The 21972-nt window shown below is 42.0% G+C and overlaps 1 protein-coding gene across 13 annotated transcripts in view; it reads left to right on the plus strand.

The window, feature by feature from the left end:
• Positions 1-21972, plus strand: part of TRPM3 (transient receptor potential cation channel subfamily M member 3) — a 936946-nt gene that overhangs the window by 903463 nt on the left and 11511 nt on the right. For all 13 annotated transcript variants that reach the window (XR_006272993.1, XR_006272994.1, XM_043487226.1 and 10 more), the window contains 3 exons: positions 10832-10982; positions 11103-11302; positions 13257-13389. Coding sequence is in view for 11 of the 13 variants with exons in the window: in XM_043487226.1 (XP_043343161.1) it covers positions 10832-10982; positions 11103-11302; positions 13257-13389 (484 nt within the window). In the remaining 2 variants the exon portion in view is untranslated. The remainder of the gene's footprint in view (positions 1-10831; positions 10983-11102; positions 11303-13256; positions 13390-21972) is intronic.

The raw sequence follows: 21972 nt of genomic DNA on the forward strand, positions 1-21972 counted from the left end.
CAACCCAGGGATTGAATCCAGATCTCCCTCTTTACAGGTGGATTCTTTACCAACTGAGCCACAAGGGAAGCCCAAGAATACTGGAGTGGGTAGCCTATCCCTTCTCCAGCGGATCCTCCCAACCCAGGGATTGAACCAGAGTCTCCTGCATTGCAGGTGGATTCTTTACCAACTGAGCCATCAGGGAAGCCCTCTTAGATACATACAGCTATACAAAAGGAGGCGTCTCTAGTTCTCTTGCCCAGAAAAGCATTGTGTCAGAAAAAAAGGCCAAAAAAGCAGGGCTATGTAAATCTTAATTCCTTGGAGTAAGCCATAGGAGCTGTGTTAATGGCATTCTAAATTCTCCATGCCAAAAATAAATAAATAAATAAAAATAAATCCTCCATGCCAAACTATGGATTTTCAAAATAAGGTGGAGAAATAATCTTTTCTCTCCTTATCTTTCCAAGATGGAATTTTAGTTGGAAATCCTTTCTTTAAAAAAAAAACGGATAAATGTAGTCATACACTCAACTAAGCTCTTTATTCCATTGCCTATGATTTGGAATAAGCTATAATGCAAAAAAGCAAAATGGCTGTCTGAGGAGGCCTTACAAATAGCTGTGAAAGGAAGAGAAGTGAAAAGCAAAGGAGAAAATGAAAGATAAACTGATTTGAGTGAAGAGTTCCAAAGAATAGCAAGAAGAGATAAGAAAGCCTTCCTCAGTGATCAGTGCAAAGAAATAGAGGAAAATAATAGAATGGGAAGGACTAGAGATCTCTTCAAGAAAATTAGAGATATCAAGGGAACATTTCGTGCAAAGGTGGGCTCAATAAAGGACAAGAATGGTATGGACCTAACAGAAGCAGAAGATATTAAGAAGAGGTGGCAAGAATACACAGAAGAACTGTACAAAAAAGGTCTTCACGACCCAGATTATCACAATGATGTGATCACTCACCTAGAGCCAGATATCCTGGAATGTGAAGTCAAATGGACCTTGGGAAACATCACTACAAACAAAGCTAGTAGAGGTGATGGAATTCCCGTTAAGCTATTTCAAATCCTAAAAGATGATGCTATGAAAGTGCTGCACTCAATATGCCAGCAAATTTGGAAAACTCAGCAGTGGCCACAGGACTGGAAAAGGTCAGTTTTCATTCCAATCCAAAGAAAAGCAATGCCAAAGAATGCTCAAACTACCGCACAATTGCACTCATCTCACATGCTAGTAAAGTAATACTCAAAATTCTCCAAGCCAGGCTTCTGCAATACGTGAACCATGAACTTCCAGATGTTCAAGCTGGTTTTAGAAAAAGCAGAGGAACCAGAGATCAAATTGCCAACATCCACTGGATCATCGTAAAAGCAAGAGAGTTCCAGAAAAACATCTATTTCTGCTTTATTGACTATGCCTAAGCCTTTGACTATGTGGATCACAATAAACTGTGGAAAATTCTGAAAGAGATGGGAATACTAGACCACCTGACCTACCTCTTGAGAAATCCGTATGTGGGTCAGGAAGCAACAGTTAGAACTGGACATGGAACAACAGACTGGTTCTAAATAGGAAAAGGAGTATGTCGAGGCTGTATCCTGTCACCCTGCTTATTTAACTTATATGCAGAGTACATCATGAGAAACGCTGGGTTGGATGAAGCACAAGAATCAAGACTGCTGGGAGAAATATCAATAACCTCAGATATGCAGATGACACCACCCTTATGGCAGAAAGTGAAGAAGAACTAAAGAGCCTCTTGATGAAAGTGAAAGAGGAGAATGAAAAAGTTGGCTTACAGTTCAACATTCAGAAAACGAAGATCATGGCATCCGGTCACATCACTTCATGGCATATAGATGGGGAAACAGTGGCTAATTTTGGGGGGCTCCAAAATCACTGCAGATGGTGACTGTAGCCATGAAATTAAAAGACGCTTACTCCTTAGAAGGAAAGTTATGACCAACCTAGACAGCATAATAAAAAGCAGAGACATTACTTTGCTGACAAAGGTCCATCTAGTCAAGGCTATGGTTTTTCAAGTAGTCATGTATGGATGTGAAAGTTGGACTATAAAGAAAGCTGAGTGCCGAAGAATTGATGCTTTTGAACTGTGATATTGGAGAAGACTCTTGTGAGTCCCTTGGACTGCAAGGAGATCCAACCAGTCCATCCTAAAGGAAATCAGTCCTTTAGGATGTTGGAAGGACTGATGTTGAAGCTGAAACTCCCATATTTTGGCCACCTGATGCAAAGAGCTGACTCATTTGAAAAGCCCCTGGTGCTGGGAAAGATTAAGGGCAGGTGGAGAAGGGGATGACAGAGGATGAGATGGTTGGATGGCATCACCGACTCAATGGACATGGGTTTGGGTGGACTCCGGGAGTTGGTGATGGACAGGGAGGCCTGGCATGCTGCAGTCCATGGGGTCACAAAGAGTCGGACATGACTGAATGACTAAACTGAACTGAACTGATTGAGGCATTTCTTCAGCCATGTATGAAAGAGTCTATCTTCTTGAAATATCCTTTTTATTCATATTTTAAACATGATGTTCATTTTTATCAAATATTGGTGTTTCATTTCAAATTTCTCATGCTTTTTGAAATCAATATGATGTATATATTAAATAAATAAATGCTTCTTTCCCCCATGCCTTACAGAATAAAATCAAAACAGCAAGTGTCCATCTTTGAGACAAGGATACCAGCACCTGATACTTATTATATGAATCAGATTTTTTTCTTCACACTTTGAATTTTAGTGTTCCATACATGTGTTACCTGATCTGAACAGCTTTGACTATTATTTGTGTTAGTGAAAGCAAGAAACATTCAGAGGTCTCAGTCTGTCTTTACGTTTGTTCACAATTGAGATTCCTCTCAACCCCATATTGGCTCTTTCTGCAAAGGCAGGGGTAAGAGACTTTATAGTTGAGCAAGTTTTCATGGACATCCTGACCGTTCTTACTGTCTTTGAAATACTGACAGAGGTACTAAAGCTTTCTGAGCTTCACTCTTTCACCTTTAAATGGGGTAGTAAAATCGATCATGTTTGAGTATTATAAAGATTAAAACAGGTGATGTAAGTAAAGCTTACAGCACAGGACCTTTCCCTGAAGCTTGTGATAGGTGGTCACCAGCATTATTATGTTGGAAAGGCCATTTGAGATAGTGAGGAATACATACAGGCTTTGGGGTCAGAGAGGAGGAGGACCCATTTCTGCTTCATTCATAATTGCATCTCCAGAACCAACTCCCACTGGCCCAGAGGAGGAACTCATTATTTTTTGGATGAATAAATGAATGGTTCTGGCATTATCCCTTATTAGCTGTGTGATCTTGGGTAAGGCATCTCACTCCTCACTGCGTGTTTCCACAGCTGGAAGGGTAATACGTTTGTTATGGACTTGCCGGGAAGCTTAAGTGCAATGGCTGATGTGAAGTGCCCCGCACAGAGGCCAGCACATGCTGTGCTTTCCACAGGTGTTTATTCCAAATCTCTACTGTCCTTCACTTTTGATGATCCCAAATAATGAACTAAGATCAGCAGTTCCTACAGAAGCATCCATTTTAAAAGTTATCTTTTAAAATGGGCAGCAGTCTGTGTCAAGGAGCCCAGGATGTCTGTAGGTGGCCTTTCATCAAAAATGTCAGGGTCTGAGAAAAGCAGGATGTCTAATTTGACCCTTTTGTGTTCCTGGGCAACTTCAAAGTAGTATAGTTTGGGCAAAGGCCAAGCCATGTGGGCATAAGGAGGATCCTGAAAAGAGGCATAGAAATTATCTTTTACCAAGACTTCATTTTCTCATTTTTTAAGGAACTATGAGGAAGGTTCCATTTCTTGTGTCAATGTCAGTTGATTGGTTGTGCTTTCAGGAGTTTTGTCTTAAAAAGGAATCCAAGGCTTCCGCCTGACAGAAGAGTGTCATGATGATTAGCAATGTCTGCCGTGAGTTTAAGATGGGGTGTTATGGCTGGTGTGCCATGAGATTTATACAATAGCATTCAGAAGGGAGATTTGCTATAGACTTTACCCATGTTCCTGGTGGCTCAGAGGTTAAAGTGTCTGCCTGCAATGTGGGAGACCTGGGTTGGATCCCTAGGTTGGGAAGATCCCCTGGAGAAGGAAATGGCAACCCACTCCAGTATTCTTGTCTGGAGAATCCCATGGACGGAGGAGCCTGGTAGGCTAAAGTCCACGGGGTCACAAAGAGTCGGACGTGACTGAGCAACTTCATTTTCTTTCTTCTTTACCCATGTCAGGCATGACCCTTTGCAAGTTAACAGCAAAAACAAATAACCAAACAACGTTTTTCCCCTCTTTCAGCTTTTTGATCTTAATAGGAACCATCTCATATTAGCAGGTCATGGTGGCACTTAAGATCTTGAAGTAAATAGGAAAACAGATACTGACCTAGTGAAATTGATCACAGATAACCCTTACAGAAATGCCTGGCATTGCAGGTTAAATGCACAGTGTGTGATATTCCTGCCTGCATTCTTTTGGCAAATATTTATTGATCATCTTCTATATGCCAGGCAATGTTATGGCTGCTATAGTGAACTAAACAGACAAAAGCACTTTTCCCCATGGCTTTCATTCTAGTGAGGGATACTGTTGACTTTTATTTTGGCTATTATAAAAATTTATCTATGATTAAAAAAAAAAAAGACATTCCAGCCACTCCAGAACACGTACAGAAAAAGGAGGGCTTTCTTACTTTCACCTGCATGATCTGGCTGGTTATGACTACACAACCTCTCGTTCTGGAGTCCAGTCATCCATTTCACTTCTACTTATCAATGCACTTTCAGCTTTCTGCCTTGTGATATGCCAATGTGACCCACATAGATAAACCATAGAGAATCTGAATTCTCAGATGTTTCATCCCTTCTAATTCGGCCATAACAGCATGGATGTAGGTGCCCCACTCTGTATCTGTACCCTCACCCTAGGCCTTCTGTGGCCTAATCTTTCTATGATCAGCTTCTAGAATAGGGTTTTATTCACTTTGGGAGTAACTAGAAGCTTTGGCCAAAGTTTCACAAGTGTGTTTCCCCTACCGACTTGATAATAAGTAAAATCTGTGCCATTAGTTTGAGTCAGAGGCCCCAGTTGGGCAATTGAACTCTGACCAGTGTAGACCTCATGCTTTCTATGCTTGCTAATGAAAAAGAGCAACAGAGCCTCTGGCTCCTAAAACCCCAAAATTGTGATTCAACCTTGATGTCAGGTCAGATTTCACATTCCCAGTTGCCCCTTCCAGTCTCTTCATGCTACTCCAAGGCTCCAGTGCAGCCTCCCAGGTGTGGCATACACAAAATGTCAACATCTTTAATTATTGTGGACAGGGGACAGGGAAGCAAGTGTGATTTTATTAGCCAGGACTCACTGCAAGTGATAGAAACCCAATTCAAACTGACTTAAGGAAAAAAGGAATTTTATGGTTCATATAACTGAAGAATTCTGGTTTTAGGCATGACTGAATTGGGAATCTATTTCTCTTCTCTGTGATGGAGTCACTCCTGGGCAGGCTGTCTTCACTTGGTAGACTTATATTGCAATGTAAAAAGGGAACTTCTCTTTAACATGAGTCCCAGCAAAGATCTCAAGCCTTATGCTCATTGGTTCTTATTGGTCAGGCTAGGATCACATATCCATCCTTGAACCAATCACTGCCATCAGGGGATAAAATACATGGATAAATCTCCTTGAGATGGAACAGCTCATTTCACCCAAACTTCTGAACTGTGAGTAGCGGGGTGGAGGGGAGTGGGGACAGCTCCACAAAGGGAAACAGGATGCCATTACCAGAGGAAGGGGAAATGTTTACTCAGTAGGTGGAACCACCAAACCTCCTCCAGAGCAGTGGTCCCCAGCCTCCGGGATCGAATGCCTGTTGATCTGAGGTGGAGCTGATGTAATAATAATAGAAATAAAGTGCACAATAGATGTAATGTGCTTGAATCATCCAAAAACCATTCCCTACCCCAGTCCGTGGGAAAATTGTCTTCCATAAAACCAGTCCCTGGGGCCAAAAAGGTTGGGGACCTCCTGCCCTAGAGGCACTCTGCTCTGACTGTCACAAACAAAGAGGAAGGGGACAACTTGTCATTTGGAATGAAAGTGGCAGTGACTACACGTTTACTTCTTGCAAAAGGGTTGGGAGAAAAACCACTCGCATCAGGTTCCAAAGCAGAGAAGGAGGAGGTGCAGTGGTAGCTACCAGCCCACATATTCCCAAACATCCACCCATGTGGCATCTTGGGTTTATGTGCCCTGGAGTGTTTCCCTGGGAATATGAACCCCAGATACTGGTTGGGGCCATTTTACAGTCTAGATAACTTATTCTCCATCCTAAAATCTGCTGCTTGTCCTGCCTTAAGGCACCCCATTCATCTTCATCCGTGGTAGACATCTGTAAGTTTGAGTCATAGCACCTTCTAGTACAGATAAATACTCTGAACAAGGACATGGCTAGGAGCCATTACAAAGCAATGTTTGGCACTACCTGCTGCATATAATGTTCACTGCCTCTTTGCTGATTTTACCAAATGAAGACTGTTTCTTACTGATTCATTTTTATTATTATCGCTGTCACAAGGATCATCTAATTCATTTATACTGCACTTGTTGTAGAATCTAGATGATGGTCCTTAAGGCTGATCCTGACTAGCAGCCTGCTTGGTGTCACTCAGGCTAGAGGGGCTACGGCAGTTCTGCTTCTTCAGAGCCCCCAGCAGTGCTCATATCACCCAAATGTGATGTCTGTTCCTTTCTGTGCCGCCTACTGAACTGTGAGTTCCTTAGCAACAGGGACTGTCTCTTTAACCCCCAGCATCTCCTGTATGCAGCATGTTATAACCACTCAACAAATGTTTGTAGAATAAGTGCTATGCTTAGTGATTGCAAAATAAAGAGCATTAAGACATAGTCCCTAACCTTGAGAAGCTTCAAGTCTATTAATTACAAAAATAACCAATGATGACACCAACTAATGTTAATCACTGTTGATGTTAAAGTGCTGAGTGCTAGATACTGAGATAAGTGCTCTCCAACATTATCTCATTTAATGATCTTGACGACCTCCCCCATATATACTAACCCTTTTACAGATGAGAAGGCTGAAGTTCATGGAGTAAACTAACATAGCATCATTTGAAAATGGTGGAATCAGGATTTGAACCCACATCTGCTGAATTAAAATGCATGTTTCTAACCACTGAAGTACTATTGCCACTCTATAAAGGCAGGATGGAAAAAACTGGGGGAAGGTGGAATAAATCAATACTCACAGGATTGTCAGAGAGTTCCCAGAGCCAATTATGATGACACCAAAGCAAAGCAAATCTTATATAAAGATAATGAGTTGGTCCAATTTTGTAACTAGTAGGGAAACCAAGCGGAGATCCAGAGACATGTTGATGACACTATCTGAAGACTCATGGACATGTGCATGGGCCACCTGAAAAACTAGGAAGTACCTACTGTTCTCACTGGTTTTTTTCTGTAGGCTGGAAGAAAGTTTTTTTCTCTAGTGGAGGAAGTGTCTGCATCTTCACTAAATATGGGGTCAGTGGGACTTCCCTGGCAGCCAAATAGTAAAGACTCCAAGCTTCCAATGCAAGGCATACAGGTTCGATTCCTGGTTGAAGAACTAAGATCCTGCATGTCGTGTGGCCAAAAATGAATAAATAAATATGAGGTCAAAAGATGGATGAGTCCTGCCCCTCACAAGTTTATTTTACATTCTCCCAGAATGTAAAGAGAAATCGCAGAATGACATTAAATGGAGATAGGGATCACACTTATAAAAACTATGTGCCCTTTGTCCCTTACCCCAAGCAGTTCTTGCTGCTGCTCTTTGTCAGCTTCCTCACAGGGATCTGAGCAGAAGCCAAAGAAAAGGCAGCACAGGTCTGACAGCCCCAAAAGAGGTCAAGCCGGGAAGAAGCAGGTAGGATGGGTAGGGATCGTAAGCTTTGCTGAGGAGAGAAAAGCAAAGCGAGCTAGTCCATGAGGCCTACAGCCAAGTGGGTATCAGAGACCCAGGCATCTGGTTGAGCATGAGAAGCTTTCTTGCCAGGCCACGGGTAGGATTTCTGGAAACGACCTAAGGAAAGAGGTGCCAGCAACTGCTTAGAACTAGAACTGTCCAAGATGAGCAGGCTTGCAGAGCTGTGGCGGTTAGCGCTCAGAAACCAAACTGTGTTTGATGATCTCCTTTAGTCATTCAACAAACAGTCTTCACATGTGGATGTGTGTGAATGTGCTGTGTGTATATCCTGAGCTGTGAGAGGAAACCATGAAGGGATATGTTCCCACTGGGAATCTTATGTTGGACACAAAGACCAGTAAATTGGCAACAGTGATACAGTATTGAGAAGGCCCCTCCACCCCCACCCCCGCCCCGCCCCTGCCAAAGGGGCAAACAAAGGGAGCTCTGGGATCATAAGGAAGACAGAATTACTAAAGAAAAAATTATTCATGACATTTGGTAAAGGAAGACTTTGTTCAAGGGGGCTACTGCAATGAAATTCTGTAATAGAAGAGAGAGACTGGGTTTGACTCTGAGTGAAAAATAAAAGGGAAGTTTATAGCCAGGAGCAGGGTGTGGGTCAGTGGATGGAAGATCACTAACAGGAAATATCAGGAGTAAGGGGGGTTTCTGGCTTACTTGAGCTAATGTATTTTTACTGAAGACAGGTCAGGGTGATCACACTTCAGATGGAGGACAGTGGAGGATAAGGAATGTGATCAAATGTTGATGGTGATCAGATACTGAGGATGGGGATTCTGGCTAAATGTACTTAGCAGAATTCTTGCTAAAATTGGACAAATGCAGAGACAAATGTGGAAGTGCACAAACTGAGGCCACAGAAGAGCCTGAGTCGAGTTTGGTCAAGTAGAGGATCTTTGTCAATACCTATCCCAGTCCTGGTTGAAAAGGAGCAGAAAGTCAGCCAAAAGCTAAGTGAGCACCAAAGAATGACTGGGATTCACCCAGGTGAAGCATGGGAGTCAGGAGCAAGGTGTCAGAGGGGCCTTTTGGAAGCATGACTCAAAATCAGGAAGTAAGAGAGAGCATGACATTTCTTGGAACTGCAAAAACTTGGTCTAGTTGGTGCTCAGAGGGAGAGGTAGAAAGTGGCAAGAGATGGCATCACACTAACTACCCTTGGAGTCTGGGCTTCATCCTGGAGCCAGTGAGGGCCTCTGTCGTTGGGTTTTCATTCCCAAGAAGGAAATGATCAGGACCCCTCACTGAGCTGTCTTGGGTCAGTAGTGACACAATTGCCAATAACAAAAAAGATGCCAGCTCTTTGAGAACACCTGAGTCCATCCACCCCTGATCCTCTTGCAGGCACATCCAAAGGAAGCACTTTGACCATCTTTTCCTGGCCATTAAAACAGAGTCTTGGTGACCTGATATTATTAAAACCCTCATAAGTTGAGAAGATGTATTTTGGACTTGAGAGCATATCAAAAGTCACATAATTTTTCCAGCCTAATTTTAATTTAGTAGACTCATGTTAGTGGCACTTGAGAATTACTTGGGAAATCTTTGAAAGAAATATCGATGCCAGGGCCACCTTCAGAGATTCTGATTCAATTATCTGGGGTGGGCATTGGCAGTTTTTAAAGATCCCTAGTGCTGCCAGGACTGAGCACAACTGCAGAGCACGGAGCCTAGCCACCTTAACTCCTGAGAAGGAGATGGACTCCCCGTGCCGTCCTCCAGCCAAGAGTCTCGGTCAACTTTGCACACTCTCCCAGCAGATCTTCAGAAGCTGCCTATATCAACTGCTGTGGCTGCTTCACGCCACACTCCTCTTTTACAAAGAGATGCAAGAGGACCCTGTTGTAAAGCGGGCATTAAACAGCTGGAATCGGAGGGCGACCTCACCTATCCCTGGGCACTCACAGCCATCAGCAGCATCTCACTTCCTGGGCTGTGTAGTCTCTGCAGCCCTGAGGAGCTTTGTCAAGGATTTGTTTTCCCCTGGCTTCACCCGGAAACTCCAAGCAGGCCTCATTAGCACATTACTCATGCTCACCCAGGTCCCACCCATCACTTTCCTCCTCACCCCTACCTCCAGACTTTTTCTTTTTCTCTACTTGCTCGTTTATTCAGTTGCAGTTGGGTTTTGTTCCCTGTGCCCCGAGAAGCACGTTTTTGGAATGGAAATGCTGCTGGAAAAAAAGCAGGTGGCTCCAGGCTCCAGGGTCCCAGCCCATCGCCCCTCGTTGTCCTCCCTGTGAAATGCCATCCATCAAGAGCTCTGAGTGACTGTCCTCCTAAGTCCTTCCCAAGGTGCTACACACCGAGACAGCAGATCATTAACTCAGAGCCCCTGGGTTGTTTCTTGCAACAATTAACAGCTGCCCTGGTGCTAATTCCCAATCGACAGTCTCTCGATGCTGCTGCTCTTCCAGCTGTCGGCTTCTGACCCCCACAGCACATTTTGAAAGTAACATGATGGGGCGATGAGACTCTGCCCCTCCTGAGCTTCTGGAAAGCCCTCACCAGGCTTCCTGGGGAGACCCAGTGCCCCAAGGACTCAGCCAACCAGCAGGGGGCTCCACCCACCTCTTTCAAATGGCAAACTCGGGAAACTGGCAGAACCGACTTCCCTCTGCAGTGGCAGCCCCTAGGGATATTCATGAAGCTTTTGTTTGTTTATTTAGGCTTTTCTGGAATTCTTTTCTGTTTGTTTTGAGATGACTGTATTTTTCCTTCATCTAAAAAAGAAAAGAAAAGAAAACCCCTCTCATTCAAATCAGTCTATGATTTTAATCCCAGAGCCACACAATTTCTCACATCTTGCCTGTGTTGCTTCCTTCAGCTCCCTGTGGACAGAATGAGACTCGAGAGGATGGTAAAATAATCCAACTGCCCCCCTGCAAGACAGGAGCCTGGATCGTGCCGGCCATCATGGCCTGCTACCTCCTAGTGGCAAACATTCTGCTGGTCAACCTCCTCATCGCTGTCTTTAAGTAAGAGGGTCTTTCTTCAGAACCCTTGGAATGGAGTAGGGAGACTGAGGCAGGAGGGGAGTGTGGTGCTGCGGAAAGCAAGGTGTTTCTCACTTGATTATCTCTGGTCTCTTTTTTCAGCAATACATTTTTTGAGGTAAAATCAATATCCAATCAAGTGTGGAAGTTCCAGAGGTATCAGCTCATCATGACTTTCCATGAAAGGCCTGTTCTGCCCCCACCTCTGATCATATTCAGCCACATGACCATGATATTCCAGCACCTGTGTTGCCGATGGAGGAAACACGAGAGTGACCCAGATGAAAGGGACTATGGCCTGAGTAAGCTTTGGGTGACAACCCCCGGCAACTACAGAGCAGGAATCCCCACGGCTTCTATAAGGGATCATACAGGACCACTGGGCACCTGGTTCCTCCTGCTTCCTGCCCACAGCTCTGAAGACTTGGGAGGGATAGGAGGGTATGCTCGATGAAAAAATGGTGCTGGAAAGAAGACAGGAGAGGCTGCAATTGAGCATTCTTAACCTCTCCCCTTTCTTAGATAAAACCGGGCTCCAGCAGGGCTGTCTTAGCACCTTCAGAGGTTCTAAGCTTCTTACTTGCCAGACATCCCACCACAAGATATATGGACCATGTTAACATGCTCCCAGTGCTACTGTGTAAATCAGCATCCTGACAGGCAGAGTTGTAGGTGACTAAGTTTGACTTCCTATGATTGTCTTTGGGTCTATCGTGTTTTTAGGTCTTAAACATTTCCCAGGCCTTAGGGGTTGTTCCTATATGACTTCATGAGGAAACCAACAGTTTTTTCCATAATCCAAGAATAAAAAAGACCTTCCACCAACCACCTTCTAGCCCAGTATTTCTAAAAGAAGGTTCAATTGGGGAAATAATTCTTTATTATATAGAATTGTTCCACGCATTGTAGAAGATTTAGCACATAGAGCCTCCACTCATTGAATACTAACAGCTCCTGCAAGTTCCTAAATGTCCCCCGGGTACACCCACTGTTAAGAACAGTGGGATCCAACCCCATACAAGCAACCTCCTGTGGTTTCTCAAAGAGTGTAAAATAGACCACCTACACTAAATCTACTGAATCAGAGCCTTTAGGATCATGGCCCAAGAATTACCTCCAGGTGATTACTAGTGCAACTAAAGTTTGAAACCAAAGTCACTTAATAGTCAACTGTTTCTCTAAGTCTGAAGCTTTTAACAATTTCTTTGACATAGCAATGCCTGACCTCTTTCGAGACATTAAAATTGGAAAGTTGGAGAGGGGTTAAGAATTCCAAAATTCACTGTTTCCATTTGAAATACCCATTTAGGCAAGTCGAAAGCTCAGGGGAGAAAAGGTTCAGATTTCCACTGGGCTCTTTCTCCCACTGTATCAGTTACTACTTTGTTTACTTGGTATAAACAGAATACCAGATGAACAATAGCACAAATAAGTAAGGTTTTACTACAAAAAGTGATAAGGTAAATAGCCCAGAGCTCAATAATGACTCACTAAAATCAAAGACCGAAGCCTATTTTTAGACTTAGCTATTCCCTGTCACACTGTCTTGTCTCACAGTAGCAAAATAGCTGCTGTCCTTCCAGCCCTCACATGTTCATGGTCAAGGCATAAAGAAGTATGAAGATGAAAAAAGGTAGAAAGTATCAACCACATACCTGTAGTTTCTCAGGAAACCAAAATCTCTTTCCAATACCTTTGAAAGAAAAAGGTGTTGGAGGTGGGGTGTGGATTGAAATGTCAACCCTTTCCTGCAGCATTTTTTTTTTTTGTACCTTGAACCAAACTGTGTTTCTTGGTTGCTGCTAACTCCAAGGAATTCTGCAAATATTTGGCTTTCCAGTCTCAATAGTTGGAAGAGGGAGGGGAAATTGCACTACAAAGGGCTTTTAGTAAGGCAAATGAACAATGTGTGTCTGCCATACTGCTCAGCCCAGGAGTTTTTAATAAACCTTTCTCTGCATAGCTTCCCTTTCCTTTATTTAGCTACACTGTTATCCTTACAACATATATTATTCTAACCAGTCTCTGCAGTAAACCAGGTATACTTAGGTGAGATTCAGAGGTCCATAATGAATCTAACACCCAGAAAGAGGACAATGACACAAGTCACCTTACCAGGTTTGGATTTAGTTTGAGTCTCAGTGAAGAATCGAGGCACCATTCCCTAACCTGATTTGAGTTAGGAATGTCATTAGGTCCACAACTCAGGTTCATTGCTTTTACTTCTCTGCCTCATATCTCTCATCTTTTCCACAGAACTCTTCATAACTGATGATGAGCTCAAGAAAGTACATGATTTTGAAGAGCAGTGCATAGAGGAATATTTCAGAGAAAAGGATGATCGATTCAACTCGTCCAATGATGAGAGGATACGAGTGACTTCAGAAAGGTGTGTTCTCTGGGCACATGTCTCCTGGGGATGTTTTATACCATGGTATGCCTTATCAATTGATTATGTTTGCAGGACCACAAAGAAAACAGAGATCCCGCCCCCCCTTTTTGCTTATTTTTATTGTACAAGAAATCATTGAGCTTATGAGAGAACAGAACATTGTCTGAAATGTCTATAGATCAAAATCCCAGACTTGTAAGTCCTAGATTTCTCCAGCAGGCAGTAGAAGTCGCCTTCTTGGACACCGGAGATTATTGAGTCCAGGACAGGGCAAGAGTTGTTGGCTTAGACCAGAAATTGGAAAGTTCAGACCTAGACACAAACCAAGAGAGGCCCAGCCCAACTCAAGGCTCTCATCAAGTTTCTGTTTCATGTAGATCACTGAGCATCTTCTCCAAAGGTCAAGATGCTCCTAGTGCCTGGCTTATATGGGTGCTCAATGCCTTCTGAATAAACAACAGCAAGAGACTTGTGAATTAGAATAATCGTTGAGGGTGTTTTTTTCAATTATTTTGGGTTTTTTTATTCTTATAGAACAAGGTAAAAGCAAAGAAATAAAAGCAGATGTTTTTCTACTTACTTATTATACACTTTTAGATATCACTGACCAAATAGGTTTATAGACCAGTAGGGCTGTAAGAAAAAAAAATCTCAAAATAAAGAGAAGAGAATACTTTAAATTTAATGAATCTAACTTTATGCAAATAAATTTACATTTTTTCTGATTTTCCTCATTTTGCTGTAGTCTAATACAAACTTCATTCCAGGCTGGCACATTCCAGCATTTGGAGCACTGCTTTTCTGAAGAACACCCCAAGTATTGCAAAACATTAGTGTAACTTTAAATTTTAAGCACTTGCAATATAAAGATGGCAGAAGTTACTTATAAGTAGTGGGAAAAAGGATGATACATTGATGACATCAGTTGATATATGACTCAGACTTTTAAGATTTGAGTCAGTCACGTCTAGTTTTCATGAAATGACATTTTGTCTGCTTAGCCACTTCATACGTTTTCTCTAATGGCTCAGCAGAAATGACACAAATGACATTTTTCTATCCCTGGCCCATTATTTATTTAAGGAATGCAGTCTAGATAAGTGGTTATATACCCACATGCCATTTAGTGATTGTATCCATAGGTACTAGCCAATATTAATAAAATTTAAAGCCATGCACAGATTTTATACACATCTGTCATTGCAAACTAGAACATTGTATGATGATATAATCTGAAGCAATTTTCTAGCAAACAGAGGAAGGAGCTTCAAATCTGAAGACCTCTCTCATGCTAAGGCCTTGAAAAAGTTATTTATTAATGGACATATTAGCCAAGTAGTTCCCATAAAATTGTGCCATGTAGACACATTGTCCGTTACTCAGGCATATTTGCAAAGCGTGTGTCCAGGACCCTTTGCAGTGGCTTTTTGGATTCAGAAAACCACAGACCTGGGAGGAAAGAAAGGTAGGGGAGGAGTATTAAGATGCAAAGAAGTCTTTGTCTCTCTGGGGAACTCACAGGAGAGGTGCAGACACCAGGGCATGTAAACTGTGACCTATCACAGAGTCCCTTTGAATGGAAACATAAAGGAACTAGAGCACCTCCATCTGAGGCTCTCACCCCACATTTACAGATGCTTCTAGGAGACTTCTTCCCCAAGGCCCTCTTCCTCTCTGGGTAGTTACCGAGCCCCACCCTTCAGGAAGGTGGCCAAAGTGAACAGTTCCCAGAAATCAGGACAGAGTGCATGGCAGCCCTCCCTGTGACCTAGGTACTAGCTGACCTTCTGGAGTCGCGGGGCCCAGAGGGCCAGGGTGAGTTCACAGCTAAGCCCAGGTGCCAGAGAAGTGAATCTAAGCCCAGGCCTCATTCTGCTTCTGTAGCTTCTGTCTGTGTTTATTTGAAGTCCTGCTTTTGGTGGTGATGGTAGTAGTTTTGTTTTGCATCTGCAAATGTACCAAAAATAATGTCTCTAAACACTAGAATTATACTCAGTACAATAGAAACCCATGAGGTGCATCGGGGAACAGAGATCAACCAAGGGAGGAGGGGATCCATATAACCCATTTCACACATTCTCCAGGACATGTCCTTTCCTAAGTGGAGTGGCAGGTGAAATCACCTGTCCTGTTTTACATGAGCTAGATGGCTAGCTAGATGAATAGATAGATGGGTAGAGAGATGATAGATAAGTATGTATAAACTCACATTTGAATACATATGTTAAATTTATATGTTAACTATGCACATTTTATACTGTATATTTTATAATTTTCTCCGTATATTAGATAACCTCAATACAGAGATTTGAAATCAGAAAACTTAAGAGCTGGTTCTTTGCTCTGTTTCTCCCCTTGCTACTACCTTTAAAATACAGTTAATTTATTCAAATTCTATTTGCATGAATCTCTGTAGAAATAAAAGTATACTTCTGTAATTGTCTATTTAAATGGATCATTATTAAATTATATTTTTGTCACCAAATAGTATGTATAGGAAGGACCCAATACAATATTCAGGAGATCATTAACACCTTGGAGGAACTGATTCTGAAAAACCCTTGTCTTTGCCATTTTTATATAGCAATGACCATGATGTATCTAAAGCAATACAGTTCCAAAATATAGTGAGCTAATTGATTATAACCAATGCTATTACTTATTTGGGACAATATCTAGCTAGTGATAATTATATTAAAATAGCCAAATTTTTAAGCTGTTAAGCAACATTGGTAACTACCTTCTTTTCTGAGGATGTTTTTACCCTGGCTTACGATAACCAATCCCTGGAGTTTGTGCCATCAAATTCTTTGCTCATCATCCTTTAACTAGTGGGTTCTGTTTCAATACATGCATACCAGCACTTTCACTGTGTACCAGGCAATAAGGCGGAGCTCTGTCCTCAAAAAGCACAGTCTCACTGAATTCTAGTGTACACCCAAGGCAGGAACAGCCAGGAACATCTAACTCACAGTTGTCAAACCTTAGAAGGCCTTAAAATCAACTGGAAAGCTTGTTACAAGACAGGTTTCTGGGCATCCACCTACATCCTTGGTTTCTGATTCACCATGTCTACGGTGGAGCCTGAGAATTTGCATTTTTAACAAGTTCCCAGTAATGCTGATGGTAATACAGCTAGTCCTGAACCGCACTTTGGGGACCACTAATGGAACATAATGGACAAGCTTGAAGTCCCAAGTAGGATAGGACGGTGCAGAATCATTCACTGTGGAACATATATCAATAAAATTCGGTACCTTACATTTGGAACAGTTCTGAAGGTCATTAAGTACAGATTATGTGTGTGTGAAGGTCACTCATTTGTGTCCAACTCTTTACGACCCATGGACTGTACAGTCCATGGAATTCTCCAGGCCAGAATGCTAGAGTGGGTAGCCTTTCCCTTCTCCAGGGGATCTTCCCAACTCAGGGATCAAACCCAGTTCTCCCACATTGCAGGCGGATTCTTTTACCAGCTAAGCCACAAGCAAAGCCCAAATACAGATTACTTGTACCCAAAGCAGTGTTTCTCCCACACACCTGACCAGCAACAATTTAACAAGCATGTGCTGAGCAGAGCCTGGGTTTGGGGTGGGGATATAAGGGCTTTGCTTTGAAAGAATGCATGATCCAGTTACACTTAGCCTCTATTTGAGCACCTCCTGAAGGAGGAGAAGCTGCCTTAGATACCAGCATCATGAATAAATACAGAAAAAAAATTATATTCTACTCTCTCTGAGAAAATGTTTCACATATGGTAATATCACCATCATCTCCCATTTGCTCTATCTTTTCTAAACTAAATATCCCAAAGTCCTTTAACCACTTAGCATGTGTATAGCAGATCTTCCACTACCCTGCCCACTTTCTCAATATGCACTTTGAATTTTCAACATCACCCTTTAAATGTGGTATCTAAATGGAACCTAATTCTGTGTTATAGTTAGAGCCTAGACTCAATGCCTTTATTCATTCACTTACTGTTTTTGATCTTCTTCTATATGCTAACCTAATAATTACAGAGTACAATAGGAAAAGAACATGTAACAAGGGAAAGAACACAGTAAAATGGAAAGATTTTAACACTAATTCTGCAGTAACTAGCTGTGACCTTGAACAAGTTACTTAACTCCTCTGAACCTATGTCCCAATCAGTAAAATGGGGACATACCTGTGGTATTAATACCTAACTAAAATTTTAAAAGTTATTGCGATAACATACATGAGATATTGTGTTTCAACTAGTAGTTATTATTTTTGGATCTACACGTTTTATTTGCTATGGGATTGCATTACCATCATAGCAGCCAAGTCACATCTTTGGTTCAGAGCGAGCCTACAGCTAATTAAAACCAAGCCTTTTTCACATGAGATATTTCAAGTATCTTCCAACTTCTTCTTGGGAAATGTTTGTTTCTAACCTAAAATCAAGACTTAGCATTTATTGCTATGAAATTTGTCTTTAATTCCACTTCCTCTTTGTATGCTCAGTCACTTCAGTCTTGTCCAACTCTTTGCAACGCCATGGACTATATAGCCTGCCAGGCTCCTCTGTCCATAGAATTCTCCAGGCAAGAATACTAGGGTGGGTTGCCATGCCCTCCTCCAGGGGATCTTCCTGACCCAGGGTTAGAACCCGCATCTCTTAGGTCTCCTGCATTGGCAGGTGGATTCTTTACCACTAGCACCACCCAAGTCCCCACCTCCCACCCGCCACTTTGGCTCATTATTATAGCATTTTAAGGACAACCTTGGATCCTGATTTTATTGTCTGTCTATTAATTTTTCATCCTATTCTTTTTATATCATTGTTTGCTTGATAAACATACCTGCTATGCCTTCAACATAATCCACCAAAATCTCACCAGCATGAATCAGGTGAACCAAGACAGAACTAAGATATTGCATGACTCCAAAAACTATCTTTTGTGATGACACCTGTCCATTGTTATACCATCTCTCACTTGGTTAATCAGCCAGCCAAGTATTCACATTTCTGTAGTCAGGCTGATGTATCAACCCATTTACTGAAATCGCAATGCACTTTATGAAAAATATTGTGCATCTATGTTTCTTTGTTAGTCTAGATTATCAAAAGAGAGACAAGATTAATATTGAGCCCGTGTAGTCGCCTGTTAATTAATCCTGTCTCTTTAAAGTACCAAAAGATAGCATCAGCTTAATTACCTAAGATTAAGCCATTCTATGGGCTTCCAAGGTGGCTCAGTGGTAAAGAATCCACCTGCCAATGCAGGAGACTCAGGACACACGGGTTCAACCCCTAGGTTGGGGAGATCCCCTGAAGAAGGAAATAGCAATCTGTTCCATTGTTCTTGCCTGGGAAATCCCATGGACAGAGGATCCTGGTGGGCTATAGTCCATGGGGTTGCAAAGAGTCGTACATGACTTAGTGACTAAACACCAACAACAAGCCATTCTATAATGCTGCCTAGAATTAATGTTAAACTCCCATAACTCATAGAATCAGGAATGTTGAGTACTGAGAAACATTTCCTATCTGCAGTCTCCTGGCGTTTCCTTTTATTTCCCTTTGGCTCTTAAGGGTCACCTACATTTTCTGGTGATCACAGATGGAAGTTCTTTTCTGGTCCCTTTAACTCATTTAAAGCAGGTTTTGCACACTGGTCACTCTTGGGCAGCATCTGCCCACAGAGGGCTGTTGTGTTGAGCTGACAGTGATTGTTAGAATTCACTCTGAATGCCTTTGTCCTGGATATACTCTCTTCTGCCACAGAACCTTCCGCTGGTCTCTTATGCTTTGCCTGCTTCACATACTTACTTGATCTGCCCTCCCATAGGGATTTGGTCCTCAGATCCCTAACTTAACAGCTTCCAGTTTATCCTCACCATCACCCTACCTGTTGGGCTCCACTTATCAGAAGTTTCAGTTTGAATTTTCTCCTTGACAGTAACAATTTAGGCAAACTGATATATATATCGTTCCTTGTTATCATCTTTTAATCTAACATTATCTTTCCCAAACCAATAGGCTCTGTAGCCCCCTTTTTTCACTTTACCTAGATCCAAAAAGTATTAGGCAATGACTGTTAATAGTATTTTCCAGTTACAATGTTTCATAACAAAGAGAGAATAACTTAGGATATATGAAATTTATAAATAATCCCCAAATAGTGTAAGTCATAAAAGAGGAGCTTCAGTCACTTGCCACTGTGTCTTTTTCTAAAGCTGATCTTTGCTATCTCCATTGATAGATCCAAGTTTAACTTTTCTCCCCTCTTTTGGTCCCAGAGTTAATTAGAAGGATAACTGGCCCAAAGGGAAGGGTCGTCATCATCATTTAGTCACTAAGTCGTGTCTGACTCTTGGCAACCCCATGGACTGTGGCCCGCCATGCTCCTCTGTCCATGGGATTCTCCAGGCAGGAATACTGGAGTGGGTTGCCATTTCCTTCTCCAGGGGATCTTCCAGACCCAGGAATCAAACCCAGGTCTCCTGCATTGCAGGCAGATTCTTTACCTAATGAGCTATGAGGGAAGCCCATAGGGAAGGGGTAGGTGGCCCTAAAGTTCACATATTAAGTATCAGTCTATGGATAAGCAAGAGTTCACTTTAGCTGCTCTGCATCATTGTCTTTGATCTGAAAACCTGTATCAGTATACCCCCATAAGAGCCCCCACAACTGGGCTCATGTGATCTGAAGTTGTTTCTGCTCTTTATCCTATACCCATCCTACTGCTAGCACTCCAGGGAATATTTGAAATTTAGAACAGGTATGGCCTTCCAGTTGTCTTTTTCCTTTTACCATATTTCCTTTAATCACATTTTGAGGTTATCAGAAAAAACAATGAATTTTCTAGAAGGTAAGCACACACAATACAATAATCCTTAACATATTGCATATTGAAGCTGAAATTTTCTGTGCCGCCAGAATCTTCTTTTGAATGCCCTTTTCCTTATCACTTTGGCCGTTAGAGGCTGGTTGTCTTATGACCTGGATTTCTTTTTTTAACCAGCCTATTGAGTCCCCTTTGATGGGCTTCTGGCTGTTGCTTTCTTGGCCTCCTGGGAACAAGAACCACCTCATACCTTTCCAGGTTTCTGTTGGGTGCCTATTGTAATTACCTCTTGAGTTATTCTGAAATAAGTCACACAAGATCTGGAAATTTGAAAGAAGGAAAGAAAAATAAAGTGTTCCTCCCATTCAACATCTTCCTTTCCAAATCCCTTTTTCTTTTCTTACTTAGTCACTGCCATATATATCTCCTTGAGGATTCCTTTTGATCCATAAAATCTTATCATTCTTATCTCCATATAATCTCCTGAATTATTTGATCAGAGTCAACTCCTGGAAACTACCACTATGAGCCAAAACTCTTGATTTGTTTCTCATACCTATTTATATCTGTAATATATGCCCATTGACAAATTAACTTTTCAAGAATTCTTTTTAAAGATTAAGGGAAGAACTCTATTTATGGAACAAGTATATGGTAAGTTTGGCTCTAGGAACTTTCATCTTTTTTATAACTCCTGCATTAAACACCTATCACTTATATCAGTGACCTAACTGACATACAGTCAAGTGGTTAAACACATCCAGGATTCTGAAAGAAAACAGATCAAACAGTCCTTTTTTTTTTTTTTTTTTTTAAATTCAAGTCTTACGTTCCAAAGCACCTCAGAGCCCACAGGAAAGTTAAGATTTGGTGAAGAATAGCTCCGTGACCTTGGTCTAGAATGCTTTCCTCCCCTAGTTCCACCCCCTGGAGCCATGCTTCTTTATCTTTGCTCTGGAGGCTCCCACTGGGCACCTCCTTGCCTTCCCGGAGGACCCCCTGCTTCCTTGTACCTCCTCTCTCCCTCCCATTCCTTGGGATCCTTAGTGTCTGGGTTCTGTTTATTCCCCACAACCAAGTCCTTACTCTTTCATTGCCTCTTGGTGCCTTAGCTCAGCCTTTCACCTGCTAGTTTTCTCTGCAGTGTTGGATTCTGGAACTAAAGTGAGGTAGGGTGGGCAGGGGGGTCCCCACAGTGCAGGGAGATATCTTCCCATGCTCAAACCAATAACCACATGCAGTTATACTCAGAGAGCATCTTTATCTCTTTCCATACCAACCTTGTATACACCAGACTCCAGGAAAGGACAGGAGAGGGAGGAAGAAAATTATCCTGCCTTTTGTAACTCTGCCAACACTAAAAAGCTAGGTGGACCCAGTACCTAAGTATCCCAAACAGAAATCCTCATTCTACAGAAATGTACCATCTGTCCCGCTCCTGAGTTTAATGAAGTAGTATTTTTACCTATTTACCAAAAGCTTATTGCATTGCAAAAATGAACTGTAATACTTGCAAACTCCATAGGATAGATGATGAAAAAGTCAATTGTAAGTCTCTAAGACACACAAAATTATTATTGTAAGTAATTTGTTTCTTGGGCTACGTGTATACCACAAAACAACTGAAATAGGAAAAAGTTGAATTTTCTTTCTGAATCATCTGTGCTAGCTGGATGAGTAGGTAGCATTGGGTTTGCCAGATACAGAATTGCTCAGTGTACAAGTCTTTTGGAAATGTACCTGAGCATCGTGGCAGAGTGTG

This window comes from Cervus canadensis, chromosome 14 (genome assembly GCF_019320065.1).
Source record: "Cervus canadensis isolate Bull #8, Minnesota chromosome 14, ASM1932006v1, whole genome shotgun sequence".
NCBI classification, from domain to species: domain Eukaryota; kingdom Metazoa; phylum Chordata; class Mammalia; order Artiodactyla; family Cervidae; genus Cervus; species Cervus canadensis.